The 26144-nt window shown below is 36.7% G+C and overlaps 3 protein-coding genes across 4 annotated transcripts in view; 1 reads left to right on the top strand and 2 right to left on the bottom strand.

The window, feature by feature from the left end:
* LOC144443899 (ras GTPase-activating protein 1-like) overlaps nucleotides 1-2815 on the bottom strand; it is a 33977-nt gene extending 31162 nt beyond the window's left edge. Inside the window, exon 1 of one of the 2 annotated variants that reach the window (XM_078133498.1) lies at nucleotides 2452-2815. In XM_078133498.1, coding sequence (XP_077989624.1) covers nucleotides 2452-2618 — 167 coding nt within the window. In that variant the 5' untranslated portion in view covers nucleotides 2619-2815. Of the gene's footprint in view, nucleotides 1-1626; nucleotides 1899-2451 lie in introns of those variants that run through there. The other variant, XM_078133497.1, reaches the window with a different exon arrangement.
* A 66-nt stretch (nucleotides 2816-2881) lies between these two features.
* LOC144443737 (uncharacterized) lies at nucleotides 2882-10193 on the top strand. Its single transcript, XM_078133280.1, has 7 exons — nucleotides 2882-3026; nucleotides 4847-4935; nucleotides 5900-6041; nucleotides 6524-6605; nucleotides 6970-7624; nucleotides 7986-8068; nucleotides 9268-10193. Exons 1-7 carry the CDS (start codon nucleotides 3000-3002, stop codon nucleotides 9435-9437), a joined length of 1248 nt encoding a protein of 415 aa, XP_077989406.1. The 5' UTR covers nucleotides 2882-2999; the 3' UTR covers nucleotides 9438-10193.
* A 1142-nt stretch (nucleotides 10194-11335) lies between these two features.
* Nucleotides 11336-13713, bottom strand: LOC144442939 (ileal sodium/bile acid cotransporter-like). The gene is made up of 3 exons (XM_078132312.1): nucleotides 13355-13713; nucleotides 12352-12562; nucleotides 11336-11941 (listed from the first exon to the last, which is right to left on the bottom strand). The coding sequence occupies exons 1-3, from the start codon at nucleotides 13711-13713 to the stop codon at nucleotides 11336-11338; spliced, it is 1176 nt and encodes a 391-aa protein (XP_077988438.1).
* Between the last annotated feature and the right edge of the window lie 12431 nt (nucleotides 13714-26144).

Raw genomic sequence — 26144 nt, 5'->3', positions numbered from 1 at the left:
ACAAATATGTACTGCTATAAAACTTTGCTAAAAATAAGTATGATGCCATTGATGGTATCAGTGCGAGAGTGAAAGTGAGGGGTTGGGGTAATACATATGTACTATATGCAACCATACAAATATGTACTGCTATAAAAAACTTTGCTAAAAATAAGTATGATGCCATTGATGGTATCAGTGCGAGAGTGAAAGTGAGGGGTTGGGGTAATACATATGTACTATATGCAACCATACAAATATGTACTGCTATAAAAAACTTTGCTAAAAATAAGTATGATGCCATTGATGGTATCAGTGCGAGAGTGAAAGTTAGGGGTTGGGGTAATACATATGTACTATATGCAACCATACAAATATGTACTGCTATAAAACTGCTAAAAATAAGTATGATGCCATTGATGGTATCAGTGCGAGAGTGAAAGTGAGGGGTTGGGGTAAAATATACATCTATGTATGACAGTAACGAGACAAATATGTGGTTGACATAAATGTCTCTTTAATACCTTTTTTCATGACTGTGACTATACATATACTTAGTCATGAACAAACTTTAAGGAGACATTACTTTCACATGAAAAATAACTGAGATTTTAGTAACGTTTGTTCATTTGATTAGATTTCCAAACATGTACATTTACCGTGAAATGTTACGCGGTACTACATGTACAGCCATACATGTAAAGGTTGCGACAAAAAAAAAGTGCTCAAAATCATCAGTTCCAGAATGAATAAAATATATTTCTTGAGACTCAAATTCTTTGATTTACTTAAAGTACTCGACCACTGATAACAAATGTGAAGAAAAAAAATGTGAAAAATAAATATGATAAAAACTAATGAAGGAATTTTAACGAAGGTTTTTTGGTTGTTTTCAAAAATTCAATTGACTCTGTATTTCATGATTGATTTTCACACCAATGTCATACCACTTTGTCACTGCTAATGATGTTAAATTAATTCAATTGTCACATTATCATTTTATTGTAATTATCCATATGTCAAAGTTACAGTTATAATAAGACCAAAGGAAAAAAAATTATGTGTTTCCAATAATCTGAGCGACCCTAGTTTAACTTTAAGCCTCTGACCCTGAACATTTTTTTAAAACATTAAAACAAAAAGATAACAAATTCATTATCTTCTTGGCCTTCATGCACATCTGCTTTCCTTTCCCCAGCGATATCTGTACACATTTCATCAAACTAAACACAGATGGGGTATTCTGACTGACATTTTGTTTGTTTTTGTGTCGAAGCAATATTTTTCAAAAATAAAAAGATACAATCAAATAAAATAAAATCCTAACCTACCAATTGTATTTTTTGAGGCCATGCATAGACCTTACACCAATGCTGGTGGAGTGTCAACGAGCCATGTTATTGGAAACACACAATTAATTTTTATTTCGCCTACGGAATGAATACATGTGATTTTATGTACATACATGTATGAGTATTTTGGGTGTGATCAAAATACCTGTATCACTCATGGGTCAAGTTCATGTAAAAGACAGTGACCATGGCAGGATTTAAAGGGAAATTATTGATATGGATGCCTGGGGACGTTGTTGTTAGTTACACATGATCTTTTAGGACCAAAATTGAAATAAGGTCAGGTACATCTTACCTATGGTAATTCTTATAGACATGGGATATCCTGTTATAGGAGTATATCCTGTAATAATTCAAACCCTTGTACACAGCAATCCAACAAAGTGAAAGCACGTTAGAGCAAGTACTCCAATGTTGAGTCCATGATTTTCGGTACCGTCTGAGACTGTTACTACCATCACTGTGGTCCATCCATGGTAAGGCACACGAATTACTGAGTTCAGAAACTATACAATCAAGACAAGACGTTTCATCGTCTGTCTCTTCCTGTAGCACTGTCCATGACATGGTTGAAAAAAAAAGTTTGCTCCCAGAAATTTACCACCGGTGTATCATTGCCGACGACCATTCACTAATGAATGGCTTTTGTGATGTCATAGACGAATGGGAGGAGCACACAGCCCGTCCCACACAGTAACTTATAAAGATCAATGGTACCACTTCCTTGGGTGGCTTGTCGTTACGACCTGATGATAGTGATTCTGTTATTCAGAGTTGATTATACAATGAGACAACCATGACCCGACAACACGTCTGCGCAGGAAGTAACTCTGACCTTTTCCTCACGACTGAGAGTTATGGTGGACTTGTGGTCCGGAATTTCTTTGACATGAAAGTCACGGAATGTTATTCGGGGAATAAAATTATGACCACAAAACGTGACGACTTATAGTAAAGGCCAAGCCTGCTACCTAACAGGAAGTCTCGCGAATATGTAAGCAATGCTGTGGAATGAGTGGGCGGGGAGTCTCGACCAACAACACCAATGTCAAAGATAATAATGCACTCAATTATCAAAATATATAGATAAGACAGAACGCAATTTCTGAGGAGAACTTACTCATTTTCCGGAGGAGCTGTCATATTGATGTCCACGGTTTCATCGAAGCTGGCCGAACCTCCTTCGAATGGGTCGAACTCATCCTGTATAGTGAGGTCTTGAAGCTCCTCAGAGCTACGATGAAGTAGCGAGTGGTGCGAGTTCGAACCACGGCTGTTGGCCGCCATTTTGGATTTCCTTCTCGGCCTTGCTGCATTTACAGTATAAACACGACTCGAGATTCCACTGACAGCCCCCACTTTGCCCTAAATTCTACAGTATTATAAATCTAATAAATCATCAACTATAATATACAACCCTGTCGAACCACACGGTGGTATAATTTGGAAAGTAAGATCGCCAAATCACAGCGATAGTCCTTGAAGTTCCATCCGTAAAGCGCCCTCTCTGGCAAGATTATAGAAAATTATTTCCTTTCTAAGTAGTAACTTCCGGTCCTTGTCGATACACATGTGTGTAGGTGACAATCGAGGAGTCGTTAAAACTGTATCATTCTAACGTCGGCAAGTTGAAGGATCAAAACTTCATGACATCAGTGAATAGACAGTATGGTCAACCAAAGTTTGAACAACGAGGTAAGCAAGGGTTGATTATGGCTGCCTAACCATGTTTCTCGTGTACGTTGCAATGTTGTAATGCAATGCTTCAGCAGCCTGCAGTATCTGCATACATATCTCTGCAGCGTCGATGTATGATTAAAGAGTAAACTATGCAGTGTTTATATTACTAATATCGATTTTCTCTTGCTGCTGATGTCAACTGCATCTTCGTAGAATCGTAGACGTACTTTGAACTAGTAGAACTGTAACAATATAGATTGAACTCGTTACATACCGTCTGTAGATTTCAATAGTGACAATATGTTTAACATCAAGATCCATATCCAATCTAGTGTTTACTGTTAACTCCCACCTAAATGATTATAATATAACACACACACACACACACACACACACACATACACACACACACACACACACACACATATATATATATATATATATATATATATATATATATATATATATATATATATATATATACATTAAAATTATACATGCATGCAGGCATGTGCAGTGACACACACACACATACATGTACATACAATGTACATACATACATACATACATACATACATACATACATACATACTTTAAAATTATATAATGTTGGTGTTTATGTAGTGTTTTCCCACTCTGTGCTCAAAGCACTTTATAATTATTACACACATGCACACACAGACACATACACACACACACTGTACATGCATAAGCACAGATTTTAATAATATCATAACTAGGCAAAGCCCATAAGCTCGCGCAGGGTAGATTCATTTGTGACCGGCTGCCTGGGCCAGGGTTGATACACTTGATTTGGGTCATTTTCCAGGGGTATTGACCATCAAAATTTATTTTATTGAATGACAACTAATTCTCTGACATGGACGAGAAGTAAAGCAAGTCAACACTCTATGCAGTTGTTGGTTTCAAAAACCATCATAGCCATTAGATTAATATTGTTCATTTTCAATCAGCCAACTTATCATAGACTCTCCACCAATGTACGTTGGTCTTTGGACAATTCAACTCGATGATTTAGGAATGTTACTGTACCAACAAACATAGGAAAGTAGATATTCTTTTTAAAACATGTAAAAAAAACCAATTATCGACAATATAAATATCAAAACCACACTTCCACAACCCGGAAATTAAATGCGCTATGTCATCAGTGGTCCGTATCACGTACCGCCGTGCATCAAACTTCCAAATAGTGTAACAATTTCTCCTTGAGGTACAGTGATGCCTCGATACTCGTTACAATGTTACGATAATCGTGCCAACAGGCCTACTGTTACAATATTGCAATGCATGGTGATGTTATGTTGCCTATGATATACGATGATACGTAGCGCGTGGAGAATGCACGTAGTATATAGAAGGCGCATGCGTAGTCAGTGTGTGCCGCAATGCATCATTGGGAGAACCAAATTTTTTCGCATAGTATATTCGACGCGCATGCGTAATAGTCATTGAGCCGCTTCGCGACAGCTTCGCTGCCGCTGCACGAGCTAATATTTTGTGTGTGTGACAATATCCATTTTAATTAGAGTAGAGTGTGTTTAGTTGTTGGTGATAATTTCTATGGGCAAAGATCTGCATCAATTTTTTGGTGATTTTCCATCTTTGCTCAAAGTAAAAATATTGGCCTATTTAAACATGTATGCCTTTCTCAGATGGTATCACTTCTCTGCCAGTACTAAGTAATGATTCCAAAATGTAGATTAATGTGAATAACCATTCTTCAATGAAACTACCAAGAACAACCGTACAGTTCTAGATTAGTCCCTGAAATCAACATTCATTATACATATATTGTATCTTGTTAATTACAGGTAGTGCATATAAGACCAGTTGTCCGCCGTGCCAAGGTGATAGTTACCCACCATCTTATCAGACGTGCCAAACATTTACGGAGTAAGAAGTAAGTAAATAGAGAGAGAGTTCTTCTTCTGCATGTATTGTGTATCAGTGTTTGTTTATTATCATTTCCAAATGTGGAACACTTTGTACTGTAGTTACATGTATGATGTTAGTACCTATCCATAAACCACCACCTTTCACCTGGAATGTCATGTGATGTGTGAAACAAAGTGGCACAAAAATTGCCATTACTGTAACTTAAGATATTAGTGCTTTTTGATGAAAAATGCAACTGTAGACAACATACAAAAAATGTAGTCTTTAGTGAGTACACTGCAAATGTTCTTGAATAAACAAAGTATGATGTTTTTTATATATGTTTCCAAATTGTATATATCAAAGAAAAGTCAGTTGAGGAATTTCATAGAAAATATTAATTACATTGTGTCATATAAATTATGTACTGGTTTAATATACCTGGACTTTGCATTTATTTTCAATGGTCTGTCAGATATATGTCATGGCGCCCTCATCGGCCTTTCGATCCCCTCTACAGAAGGTCAATATATGATGGAATGACATTATGTATCTTGCACTGTAAGTCTGCCATTTTGAACAGAAACAGAAGCTGTGTGATGTCATCTCAATTTAGGGCTATAACTTTGTAATATGCATGAAGCAGCAGTCAACTAGATGCTCCTAAAACCCAGTGGTTTCACTGATTAAAAAAAAAAGTGTAATTGTGAACAAAATGTGGATGATTTGGACTGGTTGCAAGTCTCACCAGCTTTATAGTCATGGAAACGTGGAAATGAAAACCTTTTAAAATGTGTAAAATCTCAGACCACTAACTATTTGTAATGGTCTGAGGTAAAATACTCAAGTGCTGTTACCCTCACTTCTGGTTCAAAAGCGCAGAACAGCACCCCTAGTGGCCAAACTATGCAATGCAGGGTTAGATAGGCTCAGTACATGTGATATCTACTTAACCCCAGTTTACAATGTGCATGTATCGTACTCTACAGAGGCAGCGATGAACAAAAAGCTAAGAATGAAAGAAGGGCTGACAGAATGATGAATGAGATTGAAGTCATCAAAGATCTCAAACCTGACGGTGTTATCAAGAAAGCTCTGAAAGAAGACATCACACTTCAGCATTTGGATAAGGTAAAGAATATAGATTCTAATTTGAGATTTGACTTATGCAAAGCATTAGGATGACTCTATTTTGTTACGTTTTTCATTACTTTTTCATGGCAACTATGGTTTGGTCGGTCGATTTTTAAAAAAAAAAAAAGGTAAAAAAACAAAACAAAAACATCTTCATGTTTCTCTGTATCTCCTTGTCCTCATTATCTTCTCTTTTATTGGATTCCTGGTAACAAGCCCTTTTCCAGCTTCTCTGCACAACTGTCATGTTTTCAGCACCTCTACTTGAATAACTTCCAATAAATTTGATAATTTCACTTGTTATTTCTGTTTCAAAATTCTGCATTTTTAGCCATCCTTGATTTCTAAGAAGTTCATTTGAAACTTTGTGTGGACTAATTTCTGAATATCATGTACGTCGTCTCATACTTGATATTCAGAAATTATTCCGAAGTACAAATTACATTTTTAACTTATGAATAAAAAATTTCTTAAATCAGCCAACAGCGACAGCGGAGGAAAGAGCTGTGGCACGAGTCATCTGTCATGATATCGTCAAAAAGTGTGTTGACAAAGTCAAAGGTAAGTCAGCAAAAATATTTGTATGATGTGAGTGATGTGAGTGATGTGAGTAACACATGTATGGAAGCACTAAATTTCCCTTCCACCCTCCCAAATTTTCTTTCTCCCTCCCTTTCTCACTCCCTCCCCATCTATCCATCCATTCACCCATCTGAGCAAATTTTGTGTTAAGGCTTTGGTCACAGGTCAAGGGTCATGGGTCACCTTCAAGCTTTTCCTTTGTAATCAAAGACACTACTGAATAGTGAGATGTAGCTTATTTCTATGAAATTTGATATACAAAAACAGTACAAGAGACATTGGTATATGAAGGAATACTTGTGTATGATTATCATCTGAGTGTGCGGTATATATTTTATTTCAGAAAAATATTCTCAATCTGATTTTGATCGTCTTCAAAAAAAGATAAGCAGTAAAAATGTTAACACAAAGAAAAGACAGCAGAAGAAGCCAGGCAGTAGAAGCAGTAGAAAGATGGAAAGACAACAACAAAAGGCAGACAGTGAGAGAAAGGATGAGGGAGATCAGAAGACAAACGACACTGATGATGAAGAGGATGATAGTGATGATGATAGTGGTAATGTTGATGAAGGTGACGGCAGTGATGATGTTGATGAAGGTGACGACGGTGATGATGTTGATGAAGGTGACGACGGTGATGATGTTGATGAAGGTGATGATGTTGATGATGTTGATGAAGAAGCTGTTGAAAACAAAAAACAAGATGACAGTGTTAATCTCACAAATGATTTAGCTTCAGGGGCGAAAGCTGACTCAAATTTCAAATCAGCTAGATCTAAAGAAAAATCACTTTTTTTCAGTGATTCAGACAATGAACAAGTTAGCGAAGAAAAACAAAAGAGGACTGCTTCAAATTCTTCACGAAATGTAGTCGATTTTAAGGTTATGGGAAAGAGGACGCTTCAGTCAACATTTCACGGGAGTCTGTCATCAGCTGCAACTGGACAAGAGAGAAGATATAATAAACAACCAGACAGAAGGAAAGACGCACCAAGACAGTAAGATTAAATTATGGACAACTATATATATTATTTTTCTATCATAGAATTAGTTTTGATTTTGATTTCCCTTCTTGGTGAAATTAACAGTGCTTTTGAAAAGTTACTGGCAAGAATGGGTACTTTTACCATGCTATTTGTTGTACTTTATCTAAATCATACATTTAAAAATAACCCTAAACAATCTGGTATCTGTAGGATTATTGCATTTTTCCCAGTTCAGTCGTCAATATTTTTAAACAGATGTACAATTATGACATAACTGTCACCTTCATATGCTGTTTGGATGCCAAAAACTTTAATGTGAATAACCATTGTTTTGCCAAAATTACACTCTTACTGTGTTTTTTTTTCGTTTCAGAAATTCTAGAAGTAAGCCTAATCACAATGGAATGAGAACAGAGAGGCAAGGACGAGCAAACCCATGCAAAGCAGATCTCGGAGGTGAATCATTATAAATAGTTCCTTCTTTTCAGATGAATCAATTCTTTCAAGTTCTAATTGTTTTCTGGTGTTTTTACTAACTGAGATTTAAAATCATTCTTAAATTGTGATTGATGGATTCAAAGTGTCTGACGAAAACAATGTCTTTCTTGATTTTGATACTATAAATGTGTTTGTAAATCATGATATGGCACTACCATCTAGTGTCATCTAATGGCTGAAGTTCTTGGGCAAGATTTGAACCATGATTGTGCCTCAGTCTGTATAATTGGGAACCTGGTAGGATAGAGGTTGTAATGTGAATGTTTTAATCCTATGTGCTTATAAAGGCTGCAATGGATTGTATGCTCTCCAGGGAGTTGAGGAAGTAAAGGGCTGTTGTGCTTGTATAGATCTGTACCAGGGGTAATAACTGTAAAGCACTTTGAGCACAGAGTGGAAAAGTTAGCATTATTAGTGTCTTAGTTTATTTTTTAAATAAAATGTACATCTGACTTCAAGCCCCAGCTCATCATATAAATTTCACATGATTTCAAGGAGAAATATTGTACTTCAAGCATTCAAATTTTGAGTATATTCTTCTTTGTCCCATCAAAAAATTGGAAAATACAGACAATGGAAACAGTTTTAATGGAAACAATATGTCATCTGGATCGACTGAAATCTTGCTAACATTGAGAAATCTTATCATCTGGCTCAATGAAAATCAGATTAAAATTGCTACATTTTAACATCTGGCACAATAGAAATTGAAGTACAATTGTTACATTTTAACCATTGACATACCTGAAAATGTATACATTGTTACAAATAAAATGTAGCAATGTTGGCAAGATCATTGTCACATCAGACAATGAAAAGATGTGTTAAGATTTCTTTTGCACCCAGACAATAAAATATAACAATGTTTATAGTAAGATTTTTGTTATACCAGATTATGCAAAGGAGCAGCAAGACATTTTGTTTCAACTCAACTTGTTTCCAGCATATGCACAAACGTACTTTAGACTTTTCATTCAAAGGACCTTGTCTCTACCACTCCCTTAAAGTCGTAGTGGAAAAGGCCCCTTATCTCACTTGTATTTCACTTAGCTGAACTAGGAAAAAAATGGGGTGGGGGACTTTTTAATTGTCATCTTTGTGAAAATTTTTAGTTGGTCATGATAACGTAATCAGTATTATTTTGTTTGTTTTTCCAGTCAAGAGAAAATCACCTGTAAAAAGGAAAGAAGACATCATAAAAGCTCAAACTTCATCCACTCAGTCAATTCATCCGTCATGGGAGGCAAGTAGAAAGAGAAGAGAACAAGAAACAGCTGTCGTCAAATTCCAAGGCAAGAAGATTAAATTTGATGATGATGAAGATTAAATGACATTGAAATAAAATATGTGAATTATAAGTTGTCTTTATTCTCTGTAACATATATTTCATATTTTAATAAATACATAATAATGTATTATGTGTCAATTTCTGGGAATAATTATCAGTTTTAATATCAAAGCATCCAATACTCTTGTTTGAAATTGTGGCTGCCGTTGATTTAGATCTAAAGCTTGGTGTTTAACATGAGACAAGGTTTTTAATGCAATCATATTTAGTGAAAAACTTCTTAGTGAAAAGCTTTGTGGTGAAGCATCAAGACTCATCTGTGCTGGTGAATATTTACAAATAAATTTAAACTTTGTACTGCACCAAAATACTTGGATAAATCCTAGCTTTCAATCTGAGTCTTCAGGTCTTCATCAGGGGATGCGAAGTCATGATTTGTACACATGCATGACTTCTTAGAAGTCTTTGTCAAATTTTTCACTGAAGGCAGTTAGAGATCATGATATCAGCCATGAAAAGAATTCACCAAGAAAGTAGTTTGTGAAAAAATGAACCATTTTACAAATGCTTGAAATTTTGCAATACACTTTTAATGAGTTTCCAAAAATTATAACTAAATATCCTTTAGATATGTTGAAATCAAATGTCAAATGTAATTTTCAGCCAGTTTGAATTTTGACCAAATTTTTGGATTACGTATCATTTTCATCCATTACTTAGCAACCTTTTAAGAGTAAAAACAAATTTGATTTTATGATATGAAACTAACCAGCTGCAGTATTTTTTATGAAACTGTTTTTGTAGCCTATGTCATAAACTTTAAAATAAAACCTTAAAATTATGAGTACGTAATTCTGAATCTAGAAATCTTACCAACCTGAGACCAAACTCACCTAGTCTAGAGATTGGGCTATCTGGCTCAGCAAATTGGCGAACAACATTGCCAGACCAGATAGCCAAGTCTCTGGGCTGCAGGCTAACCTGATTCAGTATCATTTATTAAACTATTTTTGTAGCCTGTGTCATTTTTTTCTGGGAGTTGATATCATAAAATAATGATTACGTCATTCTGATTCCGGAAATCTTATGAGCAGTAAGCCAGAGTAATCGCAATAACTCAGACTCAGAGGTTGAAATTACAATCATTGGTGGTGCTCCACATGTTCTGCTAATTCCCACAAATGTGTGTGGAGTACTGCCAAAGACCCCAGGCCAAAGACTACAAACTCTCTGATGGTAGCACATTCCTTATGGTGTCTGCTAGAGCAGCTGAAAGAAGTGAGCCACCAGTCTGGGTAACAGAGACTAGATGACAAAACTAAGGACAGTACTGAAACTAGTCTGTAAGGTACGCCGTGATAGGGCGCCCTCACACATCTATCAATCTTAAACCCACTCTGTACATGGGTTAGGACAACATACCTGGTTGTCAAGTCATAAACTTCAAAGGCAACAACATAGTGGTGACATACAGATGGCTGTGTATATTTAACATTATGATTATATCACTGTAGGATGATCAATATTGTCATTGAATGCTTGACTTATGCAAATTATAAAGTGTTATTATAGTCCCTGTGATATATACTTCTTTATCACCAACACATACCTATGGTATGACTAAGACTTGAAATAACATTTCGATTTTCTTTAAATTTCTCATTTAAAATCTGGCTATGAGACGCTGTCTTCAAACTGTCAGGCACACAAGGTAATTTAATTATATGCAAGTGTGTCCTGGAGAAACTTTAGGAACTGAAATTTGTGGAAGTAGTGTGGTGGTTACATGTATATGTTTTCTCTACTGCAAATTCCAAATGGAATTCATGTCATATTCACTGTTCACCTTTGACCTAAAATACTGCCCCAAAGCGGATTTTTTCAGGACATATCAATATTACTAATTTCAAAGTTCTGTTTAAATCACAGAAGCCAGTTTATTTCTCTTCTATGTTGGTAGTGGATATTGTACCCCCATTGTTAATTTCAGTGTCACTCACTTCGTCTTTGCTCACTTTGGCATCCACAACAAGTGTGACGTCATCATCATAGACATCTGCAGCTTCGTTAGTATGGCCGTTCATCTCAACATCATCGTGGTGACCTTTCTCCGCCACCTGTACCTCCTTGATTGCTTTAACATCGTCCTCACTTACAGCTGGTACGTCCTTATTCTTCTGAATAAACCTATGGTACAGCCTGTAGCAAATGATGAATATACATGCCTCGGCACCCATAAGGGGACCGTAGATGGAAGGAAGGATTTGCATTTCAGCACGCAATGGGCCAACTGGAAACGTTAGGTTGATAACTGTCAGTGCAAGGGAGAGATTTTGACAGCCACATTCGATTCCTGTTGTACGCCGTTTCTTGTAACTCATGTGAATGCTGCTACTGATAAGGAATGCATAAATGAAACCAAATGGTGGCAAGATGGCTGCAAGAACCCACGTTTCCCAACTGCTTATGTAGACTTCGGGGTTTGCATATGCTCTTAGAGCTATACCAGCAAAGATACCAAGGAGACCAAGTGCACTGCACACCTGTAAATAACAAAATAATTTATATTGGTAAAAAATCAAAATTTCAGCCCAATCTGTCCAATTCCAAAACTTAAAAAGATTTTTGACAAAAAAGTAATAATTTTAGACCTAATTTGTATATCTTTGACTAACGACTAATATCTATGCCGTAGAAAAATTAGAATTTGATTGTTATGTCAGTGTGGATGTACTTCCATGATAGTGGTAGACTGTAACAAATATGTCGTCAGGGCGTGAGAAGATCATTGAAATGTACTGGTCAAGTGATAAAAGTTGTAAATACGGTATAATATGCAGCCTATATGTTAACCTGGTTCCTATTTTAAGGTATCTTTACGATTTACACCTCCTTTATAGTTAGAGCCCACGTTGGCATCCAGACTGCCTACTACTGGTATATGTAGACATACCTGTGTGAGAATGTTTGTAAATTTGCGTGGTAACTTCCAGTTGATAATAAGACCTGCTACTGTTGGGATAACGATGGTTGCAAGGGACGAAGCTACGTTCACATACGGAATAGCGATTTTAGTATCGTCTGTCCATTTACCAGTGAATAAGAAAATGTCCAATGGCATCATGCCAATTGCCAGAAATGTAGAACAGGTGGTCATGCAAATACTGTAAATATAAAACAGAGAAAGAAAATTAGCATTTTAATATCAGGGGTAAACTGTTTTGTTAAATTACAACTATTTTGATGCATTTTTCGACCCTTCATTCGCATTCGTCGACCAAACATCTCAATGCATGGGGACAACCTAACACTGAATTCTTCCAAAATAGCAATGGGGAGTTGCAGCAGCAGTAGTTGTGTGTGTATATTAGTAACAACACTTCACATCATGACTGAACACTTAGAGATTCGTCACACCATGTTAAGACTGAGTGGACACTCTTTAGATCGCAATTAAAACAATATTTCAATCTCCCTTGAATAGAAATCATGCAAAATTACCGGAGAATATTTATGGCCACATTTATCTAGTACATCGGACCCTAACGAAATATGCCAAAAGAAATTCCGTTTACTGCGTTCATTTAGTGTTCGATGGTATGGGTATAATTTATGTCTACGAACGTTTAGTCATACAACCATGTTTAATACATGACTTGGAGACAGATATAAAGGAATCAGTGTCTTGTATGTACAACCCCCTTTTCCTTTGTTTTTGCTCACAAACAATATGAAGCCTTTTTTCGAAAATGGATATAATTTCATTATTTAGTTTAAAAAAAAATAAACGTGTCATTGTCTCTCTTGTGCTATCATCCAAGTCAAGATCGACAAAAACAATAACACTTAAATGAATCGATGACGTGCACGTATACTAAGTAAAAATATACTATATTTGTACTGCAATTGTTTTAATTATATCGGGGTCATGATTAGCGCCACCTGCCGGTCCTTACCTGAGAGACACGTCTCCGAGTGAATAGTACGTGAATAGGTTTGACATGGAGCCACCTGGGCAGCAAGTCATAATAACCGTACTTATAGCCAGAGCTGGAGAGAGATCAAAGGCATGTGCAAGTCCAAAACCCGTCAACGGCATTAAAATGAACTGGACTACGAAACCAACAATAATACCAAAAGGTCGTTTTATTATTTTCCACAGTTCTTTTAGAGTCTGTGTGGCTCCCATCCCGAGCATAATAATCACAAGTGTTGTTATAGTCAGTATAGCGTCAATTGATCCAAGGGTACCATCAAATTCATCATCGGCCTCTGTGCCGTTGGTACTGTTGGTCGCGTTCATCATAAGATCCATTTTAACAATCTGGGAAAGAAATGGTTCGGAAACAGTTTAGAAAAGACAAAGACAATGCCGCCTCCCCCATCTCTCTCTCTCTCTCTCTCTCTCTCTCTCTCTCTCTCTCTCTCTCTCTCTCTCTCTCTCTCTCTCTCTCTCTCTCTCTCTCTCTCTCTCTCTCTCTCTCTCTCTCCCCCCCGCGTCAACTTTTAATATAGGTAATGGAAATGCATCCTCCCATTCCCATGATGCGATAAATTATAACTTTAATATGACATATATTTTCCGGTCAAAATGTGATATACTTTTTGTTGATCAAGTTTAACGAATGTGCATCAAGATATTGCATCGCCATAAAAAGTTTAAAAGTAATATAGCAACTAAACAAGGCTAGGTTTATAATGTTTCAATCCACGCAATGCCATGAAACTATATACAATTTGGGGGTAGAGTCACTGAGAATGGAGAAAGGAAGGCAAGGGAAGGTATCTCACCTGGTGTGTACTTTCGGTGTGCCCACTGTGCAAGTTGGAACCAGACTGAATAAGGATGCTGAATGTTCCAAGTTGTCAACGAAGAATGCACGTTTTGGTGAACGTGTTGTCACAGAATGTGGAGCGATATATGATATACAATGAAATAAAATAAATAAATAAAATATGATTAGGTAATAAACTTAAATAGCACCATAGTCATTTGTTCCAAGTAGGTGTCACCAAGACATCAAGATTGTTGATAGGCGTTCGTAAGCTTCAAGTTGTTTGAGCTGCCTTTTAGGGTAACCATACCTCTTCCCGATACACATTTTTACACAGTATCATTCTAAACAGATATTTATTTCTCATATTTACTTCAGATGCTGAATTGTGTAGGTCTATTTTTTGTCCAAAGAGAAGTAGAAACGATTCGTAACACTTCTTTTATAAAAATTAACGTGAGTTGACCGATAATTTTTACACGAAAATTCAGAGCATTTTACATCCGCACAACGGAATACTAAATGTTTTCCACAAAGAACATGTTATGTTTGCCAATATGGAATTTTTGAAAACTATCTGATTTTCTTTACTAGGCGATTTTTTTTTTGCGATAGCATACGGCCACAGTTTGCCTAGATTGACTTTATGAATAAAAAAACTGAAATTTTAGTACTATTCTATAAAAAAAGCCCACAAGGTTGTCATCACACAAATAGAGTTGGAAAATTTCAGAGGATTTGGGATTGTATTGAATCTTTGTTGTGTTGTCGTAGCTTTATTGTGATGTTGAATAGCAAATCAATTTTTGAAATTCTCAATCGGCGTTCAAGACCAAAATTGGTGATCACCGAGCGAAGACTCTCACCTGCAGCAGACTGTTTTATTCGCGCAAGATACTAAGCTAAGGATTTTTGAATGAATTTTTTTTAAATGAAAGAGTTTCGTTTATTTCCCTTTAGTACACATATTGGTATAGGTGACCGCAATCTCTCTCTTACGTAATGATATCACAAAATGACGTACTTAAGGTGGAGTGTCGAAATAATATGCCAAATATGACAACAAATAAAGATAAGAAAGTTTGCCTTTGCTTTATCCTGGATATCACATACATTCCTGTATTTCCTGTCATCGGTGAAAAAACAAGACCAAAAGGTTACAGTCGTTCTTGCTTGACAACGAACTGTTTTAGACCACAGCACGCTGTTTAAGAGATGCTTCGATACCACGTTAGCCTCTAGGCTCTAGTCTAGTTCCTATACGGTATCATTACAATTTACACCTCCACTCACGAGACAACGTTGGCATCCAGACTAGATGACCTCCAGATTAACGATTTCTCATATATTGTTATGGTGGTTTCTCATTGAATTGACATATTCACATGTGTGTACTTGTTCATTAGTAAAGCGCATAATGTTTATCTAAAGAAATACACGACATATAAAACCCTGATATAAAACATACAATTCTTTGCATTAAACTTTGAGAGTCCCAGCATGCTTACAAATCTAATTATGGATTGTTCAAAACGTCATAAGACAAAGCTTTTATTTACTATCTGTTAAATCTCAAGATCTCTCCTCACCCCTTATGGTATCTCTTCTATGAGAAGAGATTCAAAGCCATGGATAACCTCTAGACTATTATAACATGTGCGTCTTGTGGAATAGTAAAAACTTAATTGCAATTGTTGGCTAATCTCACATTAAACGGTCTTGTGAGAAATTGCTAGAAATTGCAATGGTCATGTCGTGGAAGAAATTCTAACGCTTGATCAACTAATTCTGGTGTCGAACTGTTCGTCATCGTCTAGTTTTATGGCCAACTCCTCCTTTAAATATAAATCTTGGAAGATATATCCTAGTCTAGAAGCTATCCGAGGCTTAAAATGTCAATATCTCACCCCTCTAGACTATGTTTCCAGACTAGTTTATATTGTACCCTGGGCAAAAGTTCAATGCCGCTATACAATCATTACCACGAGCTCATGCATGGGAAGAGGCGATAACCAAAAATCATAGTCACGGTCTCAGTGCAGTGGAGGCTACCCGTGCCGTTAGCTCAGCCCAGTAGCCTGTTTACAGAGCTCGGGGTACGCCGTTTACCTCTCTTACCAACGTGGTATGAGAGATAAACGGACTACCACTAGTGCCGTGTACAGGCTACTAGCTTAGAGACTTGTCGTTGTCTTACTATCTAAGCTAAGCCTTTGTATTATTTGGGTAGCTTGAAATATAAGACCATCTGGGTTAATAATTCGTGTATTTTCTATAAGCATAAGATTGTTTTTCACCGTATTTGTCATACCACTTTGAATAACTTGAAACCCCCAAAGGCTTATTCGAGTACACATTCATCCATGCCACAGAAGAGGACCAGGAAGTATTGGGCCAAACTTTCCTGAAAGGTAGAGTTGAATTGAAATAACATGTCCGGGTCTTTCCATGATCTTTTTCGGTAACAGGAAAGGTCGATGACACAGCCAGTCGTGGAAATAGCTGTGATCTGCTGAGACGCGGAGACGAACGAAAATATGACGTCCAGGTGACATTTCACTTTGCAAACACCTTTGTTTTGTGAATTAATAATTAATCGATAACATTTCGTTGCCAGACTTTGAGTTTTTGAAGGTTAAAACTATGAAATAATGTAAAGCGTTAATTCATTTTCAACCTCGTTTTAGATCAGACATATGCGATGTGGCAAGGTACAATAGGAATGCGGTATGAAAGAACAATACCTGAAGAATTTTACAGAATAGAGGAATGCAATGTATACACAGCATTTCTCTAGTATGGACAATTACCCAGAAATAGATGCAGATCTTTCCCCACGTGATATCACCTACAATTAAACACACTCACACTGTATGTACTCTCATTAAAATGGTTACTTTGTCACAAATTAAAAAAAAAAAACTTTTAAAATCGATGCATATGCATTTAAGTGTGTGTGTGTGTGTGTGTGTGTGTGTGTGTGTGTGTGTGTGTGTGTGTGTGTGTGTATGTGTCCATGTGTGCGCATGCATGCATGCATGTCCATGTTTGCGCACGCACGCATGCTTGTATGTATGTATGTATGTATGTATGTATGTATGTATGTATGTATGTATGTATGTATGTATGTATGTATGTATGTATGTATGTATGTATGTATGTGTAACAAATTTGTAAGGGGGTCTTTACCTCTTCTGTTAAGGTAACCCCCTTCATGTTACTCTCTCTCTCTCCACTCTGTACACGGGATCGACTTGGACTTTTAGAGAATTAGCTCAAACTACACACAATGTTCATGGTTAACCTGGATCATTTGGAAGTGGCCACGGAGCAGATCGAAGCTCCTGACCTCGGACCGTCTCTTCCAAAGACTGAATCCATCATTTTATTATTCCATCAAATTCTTATAAACATAAAATATACAATACTCAAATGATTGGGTGATAAAGTAATCAGCACCATAAATGACTAAAACGGAAGTATTGCCGTCGCCTTAATTCAATGCAAATGATATTGGCAAATATGAAAACTAGCCAAACAATGTGATCACGTCATTGTTCTTTCAACTGTCTGTAATTAGTCATTATTTGACATCAACGATCTTTTAATAACTCAATGTTGTCATCTTAGAAGAATACTATTCGCGAAATGCAAACATTTGTTCTAAGTGTTAATTCATGACAGCTGAGAGTTCACGGTGACCTCGCAAAACATCGAAACTTAGCGAATATTAAAAAGTTGTATTCTGTCATCCGTAACACTATCACCTTTTCCCAAAGTGTGGCGTCCCCGCCACACATTAAAATATCAAAAATAATAGCCCTTCATAAATGAAACACTTTTTATGATTTTGTAAATCGATAGAAAAGGAGAAAAGTACAAACAATTAAAGAAATTAAACTTGGAATATTATGGGTGTGTGCTCATTTCTTGAACAGCAGTCTGATTTCGAGACAGGCAGTTTACTTTCAAAGATTGTGAATTGCAGCGATTATCTTTTTCAACATTGACGATAAATGCGAGTGGTTATTCAAGAAGTACCTTTAAAGTCCTCTATTATACAGCTCCTCTGTCATACAGCGTCTGGCCAGACTATACAATCACTCACACAGCCGTGCCTATCTTTTACCCAGATAAAAAAATGAAACCCTTTTGAATTTTGACTTGTAAAATCTATCATACAGGTACTCTTCATTGACAACTCAAAAATCGAGAAATAGATGATAATTTCATCAAACAAATGATGCCTTTCTTTTTTGTGAAAAACAACAACTTTACGTCGTTTACGATTGAAAAAAGTTGGACTAGCAGTTATCATACGGGTTTTTAGCATCTGAGGAATTTCAGAAATTCTTGCGGTATTTGAAAGGAATTTTTGCATAGACAATAACACAGCTCATTTCGGTCGGATCTCTGTTTTAAACTCAAATTTTGAAAATCAAATATTTATCTTGTACTGCAGATTCAATAAAATACTATATCAACATAGTTCCTTCCTTTACTGTGTAGGAACTATACATCACAAAATCAGACTCAACTTGTGAGCAACGCATTTATCTGTCGCGTTTCGGCTCACTACAACTCAGAGTCAACAAAACTTCGAGGAGTTTCCAATACTCCATACTTCAAAAAATATCCTTATTAAAACTAAAATTTTCTCCATAGATAAATCAATAATATTCTTTCTGCTTGTACGCGACCATTGAGATGTAAAACAGCATCACTGAATTGGTTGTGGTAAGAAAATAGATTCCCAGAATTGTTCGTAGTCAAACTAAATCGAACATACAATTATTATGTCTTACACATGTTTCTCATGATTAGCTTTGTACACACAGTAACAAACTCGCTGATCGTGAATAAAAATGAATTGAGCAATAATAATAATGTCAATCTTTAGCAAATCTCTACTACCGTATGATTAATGAGTTGTTTGTCCTTCAACAGTCTTAAACATGTGGTTCACATACGAACTGCTTCGGTCTGCATCAGCGTCCGATACGCGATATCTCCAATCGCCTGTCAGCTGTTCGGTCCTCGTTGAAGGTTTCACTGCTACGTTTGTCAAAGTCTCTCTCGCTGTCTGTTTATTCACAATTCCACGTTTTGAAACACAATTCCTCCTTCTGCGTTGTCTTAGTCGATCACTGCAATATTTTACGAGTTCTAGTTCGAGTTTAATTCCTACCATTGCGACATAATCATTAAAAGTTTCCTTTCGAAAAGTTCTCGAGTCATCGATTTGTCACTCACCCAGCGGTGGTTTTTTTTTTCTTCTCAAAGGTTGTCAATTATTCTTCATAAAGTGTAAATTTGTCTCATTACGCACACAATGGTCCTTCTAGTCCAAGGCCGGTTCTTCCACCAATGTAACAAATTTGTAAGGGGGTCTTTACCTCTTCTGTTAAGGTAACCCCCTTCATGTTACTCTCTCTCTCTCCACTCTGTACACGGGATCGACTTGGACTTTTAGAGAATTAGCTCAAACTACACACAATGTTCATGGTTAACCTGGATCATTTGGAAGTGGCCACGGAGCAGATCGAAGCTCCTGACCTCGGACCGTCTCTTCCAAAGACTGAATCCATCATTTTATTATTCCATCAAATTCTTATAAACATAAAATATACAATACTCAAATGATTGGGTGATAAAGTAATCAGCACCATAAATGACTAAAACGGAAGTATTGCCGTCGCCTTAATTCAATGCAAATGATATTGGCAAATATGAAAACTAGCCAAACAATGTGATCACGTCATTGTTCTTTCAACTGTCTGTAATTAGTCATTATTTGACATCAACGATCTTTTAATAACTCAATGTTGTCATCTTAGAAGAATACTATTCGCGAAATGCAAACATTTGTTCTAAGTGTTAATTCATGACAGCTGAGAGTTCACGGTGACCTCGCAAAACATCGAAACTTAGCGAATATTAAAAAGTTGTATTCTGTCATCCGTAACATATGTATGTATGTATGTATGTATGTATGTATATCAACCAACCAACCAACCAACCAACCAACCAACCAGTCAGTCAGTCAGTCAGTCAGTCAGTCAGTCAGTCAGTCAGTCAGTCAGTCAGTCAGTCAGTCAGTCAGTCAGTCAGTCAGTCTGTCTGTCTGTCTGTCTGTCTGTCTGTCTGTCTGTCTGTCTGTTTGGCTGGCTGGCTGGCTGGACGGACTAAGGAAGGACGGACGGACGGACAAATGGGCGGATGGATGGAGCAATACCATTGGCTACTGAATCTGTGACAATTCAGAAATGTCAAATGTGGGCTGACAGTACGCATGTTCCAGTGTATAGTAAAAGGATATGGCAGTTGGTTTACAAATACCTTGAATTTTTACCAGGTAGTTCAAAACAAACTTATCTGTTTTAATAAACAAACACTGTGATTTTGTTAATACGGCATGGGTTCCATATACCTATGACAAATTCCTAATATCCTTTCACGAGTTTTTTTTTTTTTTTTTTTTTACATGTAGCATGCCTTGGTTTCTGTTCAGTGGCTGTGAATAGATTTTGCCTATTGCATACATGAAACCAGTAGCTTTTCCTTCACGATCAGATATTCGTCAACTTGTTTGCCCAGAGAGTAGTCTGCAAGATACACCACACTACCAGCCAGTTACTAGTGCATGTTCGTCTAGTAGTTCCTATACGGTTACGATTTACACCACGTTGGCATCCAAACTAGTTACATGTAAGAAGCCTGATAGGGCTGAATAACACGACGCATCTTACAGTCTACCCGGAGAGGTGTATTGGTACAGTGTAACTCTAGTATCTCAAGAAGCTCCCTGTGTTACACATTCTCTCACTGAGTGTTACAATCTCAAGAGATTGATACTGGTTGTAGCACACCGCATGTACCAAGACAAGTCTTTGAGAGAGTATGTCACCCCGTCATGTACTGTATTTAGAGGTCCGACGCATAAGTTAGTCCACACTTCCCTGTTCGATGATTTTTGACAGAATCGTCTCACTTTAATACAGCTTAGCGTTGGATGAGGAGACTCTGTAAAAATCATCCAAAATATTACCTTACTACTACATGTCGTGAATGGAGTTGTAAATCGTCACGATACCTAATATAGGGACCCCGGATAGGGACTTGACTATGGTCGTACTGTCTCAAAGGTTAGACAAGTCTCTGAGCTCAAAGATGTAACAATAATGATTTTGAACTCTGACCTATTTTGATAGACTTGAAGTCAGATTATTAACAACCTTGCCATCTGTCTTCACCTTAGATATTTGAGGAAAACGTGTAAATATTGTTTAGACGGTCATGGGCGGAGTTAAATACCTGTTCATAAAGAAGTCACCTTGATTACTTGATCAATGTACAGAGTTCAACGAAGACTTTTATTTAAGTTAGCCTGTTGTTTGCCTGATAGAGTGCTAGATGGCTTAAACAGTACGTACAATATCCTTGACTCTAGCCCAGTCACTCCTTTTATACAGAATAGCTGAGAATCTAGTTATCCATACACACATTTGTTCAACTGGCTTCAGAATTATACAATTTGAATCATTATGACATTTATTCAACAAGACTGAAAGAACCGTTTATAAGAAATTCTCGTATTTGTGATCATGGGAGAATGGCTGTAAAAAATGTATTTCCACATGATTCGATTAATGTATCTAGTTCACAATTTTTCCTTCTTTTGTTTCGAAGAAGGAGACTGACCCAGAAATAAAGATACCACCTTAAGGAAATATCAAAGACAATCAAGAAGACTTTATCTCAGTTTTTATTTGGACATATCTAACACATCCTTAGTATACCGTCGTTGGCGGCGCTCAGATAACCATCCCTAGCCAGAGCGGAGTGCGGGAGTGTCACCAGTGACAATCTTTTAACATTGTAACCCTTTCGAAACATCAAAGTCTCAATCATTTGATCATCAAAACTACGTTTTACTGTTTGACTAGATCGTTTGATGGTACATTAAAGTCCAAAGCAGTATTAGTGCATAATTGGTATTTGATGATTTTCAACATGCCTCTAACCATCGTCCCTGGCTGTATCACGTGTATCAACTATATTACGGGGACTGTGTGCGCTATACATCATTGATTAATACAGCGCCACCAACGTCGTTATTTGGATAATGCAATTGTATAAATTTATCAAGCATTCTATGTCCCTTCTTCAGCGAACCTTCACTGGTTTGCAGTATCAATGCACAGCTTTTAATACGTTTTGCTGTGATGCATTCCAAAATTATTCAAGAAAAATTCCAAAGTGTGAAAATAATTATTTCGACAATAAGTCAGACGAGTGAAATATATGTTTTAATTTTGTGTTTCAGAAAGGTTGGATAATCGCAAGGATATATGGTAAATAAAGTTCGCAATTACGATGTGACGACTTCACATACGATGGAGCGTTTGGTGTGGATAAGAACAACGCCCTCTTTGTCAAGCTGAGCGCGGCTTGCAGCAGTGAAAACAATTTCACCACATTTTATAATACCTCCAAAAGAGCGTATAAAACAGTCGTGAGAGGCGCGCTAAACCGTCGGCATTTCGCCACATCTCTACTTTTCAATGATAAATGAGAACAAAGCTGGCCATGGAAGTTCATAGACATTTTTACTCTCGCTAAGGACAACATCCACACAACAATGAGTACAAAATCGCATCCTTTTGATCTAACATTACTTCCTCATATCGAATTTCGCGTAAATATTAAAGGCCCCGTTGGATTACGATAAAACTTTGAATGTGAAAAAAATGAGTTGTCTGGCAGAGCAACAGAAAATTTGTCCTGAACAAATCTTATGTAGATGTTGACATTATGGCTCTACTGATAAGTTAACACTAATACGTACACGATCGAGAATCTGGGATTGAATCGTGGGTCTGTGGCACGGGAATAATGCTGCATTTGTTTCTAGCTTATAGCAATACATCTAAGCACTGCCAGGCTATCGAAATACATATATTACATTATTATATTTCACCCTGTTGTAAATACAAAAGCATATTGGTTTATCGCAACATTCTGTCGGATTTTGAAACCCCCCACTTATTTGAATAATGAGCTCAGAATTTAGAATGACATTTTGTCAACTGATGAAGCGTCAGGTTGAGCTCTTACGAAGTTTCGCAACTTGGAGTCTAATAAATGACTCAAGATAAAACCCTCCCTTCATTAGTCTATGTACATTTCTGATTAGCATTTTTTAAATTCTAATTTACATATGTACACTTTTCTTTGTAAGTACAACCTAATACAAAAAAAACAAAAAACAAATTAAACATCTCCTCATCTATCAATTTCATATTTGTATAAAGAAACATTGAAAATTATCTCCACTGCGAAAACTTTATATAAATTTGCTGTTTGTTGTCATTTTGGATCGATTAGGTTTTGTATTTCTTGTAGTGTCAACTATTCTAATAATGATAAACTTTCGAGCATGCGCACACTTTGAATGTTATGCAATGCCACTCTGTTGACTTTTTACCACATAGCAATGTCAATGTTTACCTGTCTGATCAATCAACATTTTAACTTTCTTATTTCTAAAATAAACCCCAAATATAATTAACATCTTAGCTTTCGGTGACAGCAAGTGACAGCATGCAGCACTGTTCCAATCTCACATGGGAAAGATAGACGCTGCATCGAATGTAGTTGATCAGAAGAGCTTGCCATCAACAGGTACGTTGATATAAAGTAATTCTTTTAACACTTTCTTTTCCCTGCCTATATATTAATACAGTACGTATGCTATGCATTGCATCATCCAATTTTTTTCATGAAATAAATGTCCATGGAACAGTTTTAATCAATCTATCAGGTGGAAAGAAAGAGTTCTTGTATGTATTTTTTTTTAAATAACAGGTCACTGCGACATATCATGAGACAGAACAACAGTGCTATGAACACTTCTATATCAAAATTCTATCGTAGCCGAGTTCTTTGTACCCAATCGTGATCAGGTACCATTACTAATTTGAAAAAAAGGAAATGCCAGAGTTTTGGCATGCACCTGGAGAGTAGAATTAGACGATACATGTGGTTACGTAGAGTCGTTTTTTAAATATAAATTCCCAAAGTGTAGAAATAACAATGACTGTGTATCATTTTTGACGATACTCAATGAAATACTACAATCAAACAGTTGATAGGGTAACGCCAGTTTCCAGCACGACGGGAAGTTGCAAAGAAAAGTTGCAAAGTTAGCTTTTGAGAAATTGTAATTTATTTCAGAGATGAAGCACCTGAGAAAGCATCATCATGACACTAATTTATAGTTGGGTTCATGTAAAAAAAAAGCAGATGATCAGAGTGACCGATGAGTTGGCTTTATGTGAAACATAACCCACCTTAGCGCTTTCTCGCTCTGTGGTCAAAGTGCTTTTTACAATTATTACACCTGGCATGGATCAATAGTGGCACAACGGTCATTGCACTTCCTCAACTCCCTGGGGAGCATACAATCCATTGCAGCCTTTTAATAAGCGCATAGGATTAAAGCATTCACATTGCAACTTCTATCCTACCAGGTCCCCAATTATACAGCTGGGTTGACTGAGGCATAATCGTGGTTCAAATCTTGCCCAAGGACTTTAACCATTCAGAAACAAACGGCAGCGACAGGGGTACACGGTTGAACCTGCAACCTGCTGATTCCTAGCCGGTCACTTTAACTAACTCTAATCATTCGCCCATCATGACTTCACTGAATGATGAAAGTTGTTTTAGTCAATAGCTTCTCTCTATCGCTACTCATCCCGATTCCGAAAATTAGGAAAAATGTTATTTGAACTTCCGTTTTTTTTCAAAGTCAGTAACCTGACTATAAGAACTTATTACCACACCTGCATATGGTGTTTATGCTTATTTGTATAGTCCAATACATATAGGTATACAGGTGGAGGAAAAAGTTGGTTGGCCTCTAGGTGAAAGGGGATTATCATCAAAGTTTGTCATTAAGATTGAAAGTGTAGTGTACTTAAATCAATACTAATTCATTTATTTTGTAACTATGCTGTGTCTAGCTAAGAGCTGGATGTCAACAACTGCATGGGTATTGATTTTATTCTCTGCCGTATCGTGTTAGAATGAAGGTGGTGATTGAGGAGGTGACGGGGACGATGTTGTTGTTGTTGTTGTTGTTGTTGTTGTTGATGATGATGATGATGTTGATATAATAATGATGATGATGATGATGATGGTGTTGTTGTTCTCGTTGTTGTTGTTTTTGTTGTTGATGATGATAATGATGATGATGATAATGATGATGGTAGGTGCTAGTGATGCTGCTGTTGCAGTTGCTACTGCTGCTGATGATGGTGATGGTGTCGGTGGCGGCGGTAGTGGTGGCGGTGATGATGATGATGATGATGATGATGATGATGATGATGATGATGCGATGAGTTGTGTTACTATGATAGGTATATTAGCGTTAGTGGTAGTCTATGCACATTTCGCTTCACTGTCTATTACTGTAACACTTGTTTTCATAGTGCAACACATACCACAACTCTTTATCTTGAATTGCATCTTCGAAACTAAGTATCTCCTGTTTATCTCGTAAAACTCAACAATTTGTATAATTTATTTAAATATTTTTTAAATTTTTTAAGACATTATCTTTTATGTTAAAAGGAAAAGGAAAAGAAAACGAGAAAAAAAAAGACTCTAAAAATGACATTACTTTACATGTGATTGTGTACAATAACGCTATAATTATAAATTACACAGGACGTTATGTTGAAAAAGGGACGTATCTGTTTATACGTCCCTGGTTGAAACAACACCTTGGATAGAACTCCATAGCTTTTACATTCCCTCTATTTTGTAATGTGACCCATACACTAAATAAAATTTGCTATTGGCGAAATCAGTTCGTCTCGTCTAGTTATGAATGAAACGCTGCCAGCTTTAGGAAATGCCACCCACATAATAACAATTCATGTTTATCAATTTCAACTTGTATTTC

Source organism: Glandiceps talaboti, chromosome 12, assembly GCF_964340395.1.
Source record: "Glandiceps talaboti chromosome 12, keGlaTala1.1, whole genome shotgun sequence".
NCBI lineage: Eukaryota > Metazoa > Hemichordata > Enteropneusta > Spengelidae > Glandiceps > Glandiceps talaboti.
Note: the sequence above shows the minus strand (reverse complement) of the source record. Positions and strands in the feature narration are given on the sequence as shown.

Coding starts and splice junctions, on each gene's coding strand:
- LOC144442939 (XM_078132312.1), bottom strand. CDS start 13,713: ATGGATCTTATGATGAACGCGACCAACAGTACCAACGGCACAGAGGCC. Junction 12,563..13,354: donor CTCGGAGACGTGTCTCTCAG/GTAAGGACCGGC, acceptor TTATATTTACAG/TATTTGCATGACCACCTGTT. Junction 11,942..12,351: donor TTACAAACATTCTCACACAG/GTATGTCTACAT, acceptor TGTTATTTACAG/GTGTGCAGTGCACTTGGTCT.
- LOC144443737 (XM_078133280.1), top strand. CDS start 3,000: ATGGTCAACCAAAGTTTGAACAACGAG. Junction 4,936..5,899: donor AAACATTTACGGAGTAAGAA/GTAAGTAAATAG, acceptor CGTACTCTACAG/AGGCAGCGATGAACAAAAAG. Junction 7,625..7,985: donor AGGAAAGACGCACCAAGACA/GTAAGATTAAAT, acceptor TTTTCGTTTCAG/AAATTCTAGAAGTAAGCCTA.